The sequence below is a fragment of the Microcaecilia unicolor genome, chromosome 11, assembly GCF_901765095.1.
Source record: "Microcaecilia unicolor chromosome 11, aMicUni1.1, whole genome shotgun sequence".
Taxonomy (NCBI): Eukaryota; Metazoa; Chordata; class Amphibia; order Gymnophiona; family Siphonopidae; genus Microcaecilia; species Microcaecilia unicolor.
This window is the reverse complement of record NC_044041.1, coordinates 70,995,422-71,002,827: the sequence shown is the minus strand read 5'-3', so window position 1 is coordinate 71,002,827 and position 7,406 is coordinate 70,995,422. Positions and strand designations below refer to the sequence as shown.

The window sequence follows — 7,406 nt, the reverse complement described above, 5'->3', positions numbered from 1 at the left end:
GTACCCCCTTCCTAAAACCATACGTCTACTAGTGACTACTGACAGCTACAAATGTCGCTGTTAGCTGCTAACATGTCACTAAAATTACAGTAGTACACAGCTGTTGCATAGCCAGACTTTCAAATTTTTTTTGGGGGGGGGGGGCTGAGCCCAAAGTGGGGAGGGGGCACAAAAAGTTGCCTTATCCCCTGCTCGCTGCGTGGGGGAAGGGGGTACGGAGTATAGTGTGTGGGTATAAATATCACCAGTTTCCAGGTAACCCCCAGAGCACCCTGGCAGTATCCAGATAACACCAGGGGTGGCCTACAGAGATTTTCTGTAGCATTAGCCAAATAATACTGCTAAAAATCTGGGCTTGGCCTCTGTCAGTGACACTTTTCTGGGTAGCTGCTGAATATTGGGCAAGTATTTTTAAACCACTTCAGCCAGGATTTTCAAAATACCCTCGCTGTTGCGGCAGAATATCGAGCTGAAACAGAACTTCAAAGGATACTGCAGCAACAGCTTCCAACCTATGATTAAACCATGATACCCAAACAACACAAGGAAAAGCTAGAAAGTCTCCGTGAATTCAAAACACAGGAACATTTATTAAATCACGAACCTATCACCCATAGTGGGGTTTCAGTCTGACGCCTTAGTCTAGCTTCTTAATGACTGTCCTTTGCATTACCCATATTTAACATTATTCATACCACCCTTTATGGAAGCTGCAAGAATATCCCCAGAACAGCTAGCGGTAGACAGACAAGAAAAAGAGTTTAGAATAGATGTGTCTAGCACCTAATGTCTTATGAAATGAAGAGATGCAGCCACCCATGCAAAATGATTAATTCTCAAAGTGAAAAGATAAGGAAGAAAACAGACCCCCAGGTTTTGCCTCAGTAGGATGTAGAGAGGTCCCAGTGCTTCCAAAATAATAAATGAGGGTATTTCCTCAGAAGCTCCTCATGACATCTTCCATCCAGCTGATGAATTCTGAGACTCGCGTGTAAACATCTGGAAAACGAGGATTAGCACATCTGAATGATGAGAAAGACACAACACCCACCGCACGATTCATGCAGACCAGGGGTGCCCCTGAGTCCCCCTACAAAGCAAAGGCAAGGGCCGTTAGCACAGAGGTAAGGAAAGAGAAGAGGATACCTGGAATGCTGATTTAAAAATTAAGACAGGGGCTGAGGAAAAGCTTCCCTTTCACTCACCGAGCAGAAGCCCCTTTTGACATTGTCCGGGCTGGTGGCACACACCATGTGCTGGCTGATGCTCCCTGTCCAAGAGCTGTTGCAGGATGCCCTGCTGACCACCTCTGTGTTGGTTTCCATAAGGGCCTTGGGATGTGTCTCAAAATCCGTGGTATCCCCCCAGCCAGCAATTATGCATTTCCTTCTAGGGGTGACATCCTCACCCTGCTTAGGGAGTGAGATTTTTCTGACAAAATCATTCACCAAGGCTGCCTTATTTAGCTTTGAAAATAAACCACAAACACAAAATGAAAAGTAAATTGAGATAATGGGCAGCCCTGTAAGCAAAAGTGTCCCAATCCCAGATGCCAGCAGGATGATCTTCCAGTCAGACTGCAGTTTTCCATCTTTCCACCAGAGGGGGCTCAATACAAAATACTTAGTGGTGTAGAACGGGTAAACATAAATTGATTTTTTACTCTTTCAAAAAGCACAAAGACTAGGAAACACTCAAGGAACTTACATGGTAATACTTTTAAAATGAACAGGAGGAAATATTTTTTTTTCACTCAATGAATAGTTTAAACTCTGGAACCTGTTGCCAGAGGATGTGGTATTAGCAGTTAGTGTATCTGGGTTTAAAAAAAGGTTTGGGCAAGTTCCTGGAGGAAAAGTCCATAGTCTGCTATTGAGATAGACACAGGGAAAGCCACTGCCTGTCCCTGAGACCAGTAGCATGGAATCTTGCTACTAGTTGGGATTCTGTCAGGTGCTTCTGACCTGAATTGGCCACTGCTAGAAGCAGGATACTGGGCTAGATGGACTATTGGTATGACTCAATATGGCTAGTCTTATGTTCTTATTACAGGTTCAGTCATTCATACAGCTACCTGTAGTGCTGTGCCATGCTATGCTAAATCTAATTACAATTTAAAAGGCAAATTAAACAGGCCGGTCAAAGTTTAACTTACAGAGGAGTGCTGTGTCCACTTAGAAAAGATAAGGGGCTTCCTGAAAGTTTGTACCTGATGTGGATCTCCAGCCCTACAGTATGTAATGAGGACTTACTTTGAGCAGATGTATGTCATTCTCCAGAGTCTCCATGTTGTAGTTTGGGTGGCTGATGGAAGCTTGAACAGTGAAATTCTGCTGAGAGGGTTCCTGGGCTGTTACTGAATGAGCACCGAGAACAACTTGCATAGACTCAGGTCTGCTGTGGTAAAGAAAAAGAAACTTCCTACAGTGAAAAAGATCCCAGCTCTAGGAAGGTGAGAACCAAGATGGCAGGAGGCTAAGAACAAGGGAAAATGGAGGACAAGGAAAAGGGGTGTCATTCCTCAGTCCACAGAAATGTCTTACAGAAATAAATTCTAGTTATGGAGTTTTTCCATAGGTAACTTACAGGTTGTCAAAGCAGTGGGCAGCTGACATAACCCATATTCTGTTCACCAGAGCACCACCACAGATGTTCTTGCCCTTAAACTGGATGGAAGCCATGTAGGGCCGCGAATGTGGTTTGGCTTCTCTTCCACCAATGATCCTGTCCCGCATTGTAGCTGCGACAGATACAAGCAGTTTCTTAAAGCTCAAAGTCAAGAACAGAGTCACAATTGGAATTATCTCACTCTTTACTTTTTACTTTACATGGAGGCGTATTTTCAAAGCACTTAGACTTACAAAGTTACATAGAGGGGCATTTTCAATATAATGTCGAAGTCAGACTTTGGACGTTTTGCATAAAATGTCCAAAATCCAAATAGGAAAGATGGTCATTTTGAACAAGATTCTTTGCTTTGTATGTTTTTGGGGGTTTTTTTTCTGGACCATTAAAAAAAAAAAGTTCAAATTAAAAATGTAGAACATCAAGCCATTGGGATGTGGGGGGGGGGGGGGGGGGCAAAATTTTTACTAGACTGGTCCCCCAGACATCCAAGGAGAGCAATGAGGCACCCTAGGGGACACTGCAGTGGATGTCAAATAAATGCTCCCAGGTACACATCTCACCATTGCTCCCTTATCTGCTGAGCCCCCCCCCCCCCAAAAAAAAAAACCCACTACCTCTAACTGTACACCACTACAATAGCCCTTATGGGTGAAGGGGGCACCTATATGTGGGTACAGTGGGTTTCTGGTGAGTTATGGAGGCCTCACAGTTTCTACCACAAGTGTAACAGGTAGGAGGAGGTATGGGCCTGGGTCCATCTATCTGCAGTGCACTGCACCCACCACTAGACTACTCCAGGGACCTGCATGCTGCTATAATAGACCTGAGTATAACATCTGAGGCTGGCATAGAGGCTGGTAAGTAATGTTTTTAATCACATTTTTGGGGGGGTGGGAGGGGGTCAGTGACCACTGGGGGAGTAAGGGGAGGTCATCCCTGATTCTCTCCAGTGGTCATTTAGGGCACCTTTTTTTTTTTACCTTATTCGTTATAAAAACAGGTCTAGCTCAAAATGTCTTGGTTTTAGTCCTGGACAGTTTTGTTTTGTTCCATTATGGCTGAAAAATATCCAAGTCTTAGGAATGCCCAAATCCCACCCATAACACACTCTGACACACCAGGGGCATAGCCAGACCTCACGGCGGGAGGGGGCCAGAGCCAGAAGTTGGGGGGGGCACATTTTGTTCTGCCGCTGCCGCCCCGCCACCTCACCACCTCCCTCTGCCTCACTGCCCCCCCCCCCCCGCCGCCTGCTCGCCGCTCTCACCCACCTCGCCGCTGCAATTTAATACCTTGGCTGGTGGGGGTCCCCAACCCCCGCCAGCTGAAGCCTTCATCCAGCGCTGGTCAAGGGTGAAGGCTTCAGCTGGCAGGGGTTGGGGACCCCCACCAGCAAAACCAAGGGCCCAGAAGAAATTGGGGGGGGCTCAGGCCCCCATGGCCCCAGGTAGCTAAGCCACTGCGACACACACCCCTTGAGATGTGGATGCACTGCAGACAAACAGCAAAGAAAAACATCTGAAAAATAGGTTTTGAAAATACCGAGTTGGATGTTTTTGTGAGAAAAACGTCCAAATGCTGCTTTATGCCCCTTTTAAGATGTTTTTCTCTTTCAAAAATGAGCCCCATAGTAACCTATGGAACTTTGTTAGTCTAAGGGCTTTGAAAATGAACCCCTTTATTTCTTATTAATCACACCCAAAGAGAGTTCAGAGTGATTTACAATAGAAATTAAGTGCATCCAAAGATTACACCATAACGAAGTAATACTAGAAGGAAAGCAGCTCATATCCTATGTTTTACCCAATACATACTTTTCAAACAAGTAAGCTTTCAAAAATTTGCAAAACATTTGATAGCAGGATATAGTCCTTATTTGAACTGGTAAATCATTCCACCATTTTGCTGATAAGTATGGCAGAGTAATTTCATGTAGTGTCTTATATCTAATTCCTCTTGTTGAAGGAACGATTAAATCCAGATAATTACCCGCTAGCCTCCTATTCCTATATTTGGGAAATAAAATCCAACAACTCAAATACTCAGACATTATTCCATGATAACTTAAAAATCCCTCTTGCCTCCACTGGAAGCCAGTGTAGTTCAACATACAAAGGGGTCACTCTTTCATATTCGGGGCCCTGTTTACTAAGGTGCGTTAGCATTTTTAACATGCCTACAATTAGCACACGTGTTAACCATGTAGGCACCTATAGGTATATTGTAGGCGTGTAAACGGTTAACGCATGTACATTTTTAACTCACGTTAAAGACACTAACGTGCCTATAACACAGCTTAGTAATCACGGCCTTTAGTTTTAGATAAACTTAATCTAGCCACTACATTTTGCACCATTTGTAGCTTTTTCCTTGCTAAAATGCTACAACCCATATATAAAACATTACAGTAATCTAACTGCGATTGAATCAGTATAAAACTCAGAACCAGCCCCAGCTCCAGCACCTGACGAACTGCTACACTGCTAATAATCTTATGTATAAGATTACTCACAGTGAGTGACATATAATTAAGAGTATTCAGTTATAATAGATATCTCATTGAGTAACAGATGTATAAGATTAGAGAAACAGAGCAGAGGACAACAAGATGCTTTCTATGTCCTTACTTTGTTGATTTTAATATTTGTTCAGTTTGCACAGTGACCGGTGAGTAGAGTCCATAAGCCACTGACAAGGGAAAGGGGATGGGATTTGATATACCACCTTTCTGTGGTTACAATCAATGCAGTTTACATACTATATACAGGTACTTATGTAGTTGTACCTGGGGCAATGGAGATTTAAATGAGTTGCTCAGAGTCACAAGGAGCTGCAGTGGGAATCAAACCTGGTTCCTCTAGTTCTTGGGGCATTGCACTAACCAATAGGCTACTCCTCAAAGCAGTATTGGGACCAACAATCAAAGATCTGCAGTTTCACACATTGCTTTATGGGGCAGGAGATTTTGTACAGCCCTGTGTCCCATGTAGTGGAAGTATACATACAGTGGTCCTCCAGGGCTCCAACACATGATGTCACAATCCCACCAGTATTTCTCACAAGAATCACATTAGAAATTACAAATCCTCCTTAGAACAAATCGAACGATTTCCAGCTGCTGAGCAAAATGGTGCACCTGGCAAGGACTGCTTTTGGTGCCTCCTGCCTCCTTATCTTTTGGGCTTGCATGTTCACTGATTCACAGACTAACTGAACAGAGCAGTGCTGTGACCCCTGCCCCTCTCTTCCCTGGGCAGTAGCCCTGTTTGCCCACCTTTCGCCATGGTCCTGAGACAGGTAATAATAATGTCTGAATAATAAGTCCCCTGGCTTCCCCAGCGGAGAAGAGAACAGAGCCATCATTTCTTTGCTTGCTTTTTCTTACCTGCCTGCAAGATGAAGAAGAGAATAAAGACTCCTATTTGAAGCAGGAATGGGCTTTGTCTGCCCATGCTAGACCACGAATCCTGCAGTGTCTGCCTCTGGATCTTTGTAGGGTCTGTGAGGTGCTCTCATGTGGCTGCTGTCTTTAAGTGACCAAGAGTGAACTTGTGGTATATAAGTTGCTCAGCTCTGGTTTTCCGTTGCAATCACTACGTGTGAGAGGTCTAAAGCCCTACTCTTTCTGCTTGTCTTCCTTTTGGTTTTGTGGGTTGTGAAATGCACTGTTATCCTTTCTTCCTTCCACTGCCCCCTGTGCACTGCTCAAAATAGCTTAGCAGGTGGTAGAATGCAGAAATGTGGAACCTACAATCCCATTGCAGTTGACAAGTTCCTGGGTTCAGCATTTCATTGGAAGTTGTTTGGGATGGGGTTGAATGCTGGGGAATTGGCCTGAATTTAACAATCATCTGGGATAAATCTCTGCATCACATTTCATGTGTGTATGAATGGGACACAATAATTCATCAAGGTGCAGAGGACTTTCTCTGCCTTTATTCTTAATAAGAACATTGTAAGCCCTCTGGGGACAGGGAAATACCCACTATACCTGTTACTCACCTTGAACTACCACAAGAAAGGTAGGAGCTAAATACATACTGGTCAATTTTCAGTGGTTTAACCAGGCAGAAAAACCTTCTGCCCAGTTAATTCGACTGTGTCTGCCTAATCGCTGACATCTACACTTAAGACAATAGCAGCACCAGCCACCCTTGCATGTCCTGTTAGTGCTGGGGTGGTCCATAGGCAGAACTTAGGCAGAGCCAATACTTAACCAGACTGCTAACCAGTTAAGTAAGTAGCTAAGGTCAGGACAGCTGAACTAACTAGACACAGGTCTGAATACTGGCCAGTGCCTGGTTAACGTCCAGGTAGCAGCCGAGGAGTTTCTGGTGATCCCTCCTTCCTACCCTCAACGACTGAAGGCCACAACTGAGACCTCCCCCATGAGACTACCGCTAGAGGTTGTGGTGGCCATTTTGTGACCAGAGTTGTGACAGAAAGGAACAAGTGGGTATTGCTCCTGCCTGTAGGACCTCCTAGACCACCAAGCATATGCAAGGTAGGCCTTGGTGGGGGCCTATGGGGGTCAGTGGGGCCTTGGTCAGGTCCTTCAAGTCATCGGGGTAGGAAGAATTGGAGGTGGTAAGGACATCTTCAACCTATGTGGGCCTTGGTCAATATGCAGCCAGGGCCGCATAAATGTCTTATGCAGGTCCTGGCTGAATATTGGCTGGGACCTGCATAAGCTCTGGCAGCCAGCACATTCTGAATTAGCCCTGAATATTCAATGTAAGCACCTTGACATGGCCTGGCATTGAGTATCTGGAGCTAAT

The 7,406-nt window shown here is 44.8% G+C and overlaps 1 protein-coding gene across 2 annotated transcripts; it reads right to left on the bottom strand.

The window, feature by feature from the left end:
* Positions 1-555: 555 nt before the first annotated feature.
* PRSS57 (serine protease 57) lies at positions 556-6,260 on the bottom strand. Of its 2 annotated transcripts, none has more exons than XM_030218578.1 (5): positions 6,014-6,260; positions 2,587-2,740; positions 2,253-2,397; positions 1,206-1,466; positions 556-1,090 (listed from the first exon to the last, which is right to left on the bottom strand). In XM_030218578.1, the coding sequence occupies exons 1-5, from the start codon at positions 6,078-6,080 to the stop codon at positions 938-940; spliced, it is 780 nt and encodes a 259-aa protein (XP_030074438.1). In that variant the 5' UTR covers positions 6,081-6,260; the 3' UTR covers positions 556-937. The 2 variants fall into 2 exon arrangements, with proteins under 2 accessions (XP_030074438.1, XP_030074439.1); XM_030218579.1 differs by having other exon boundaries at positions 2,253-2,394.
* Between the last annotated feature and the right edge of the window lie 1,146 nt (positions 6,261-7,406).

Coding starts and splice junctions, on each gene's coding strand:
- PRSS57 (XM_030218578.1), bottom strand. CDS start 6,080: ATGGGCAGACAAAGCCCATTCCTGCTTCAAATAGGAGTCTTTATTCTC. Junction 2,741..6,013: donor CTTCTTCATCTTGCAGGCAG/GTAAGAAAAAGC, acceptor TATCTGTCGCAG/CTACAATGCGGGACAGGATC. Junction 2,398..2,586: donor GCCCACTGCTTTGACAACCT/GTAAGTTACCTA, acceptor TCTTTACCACAG/CAGACCTGAGTCTATGCAAG.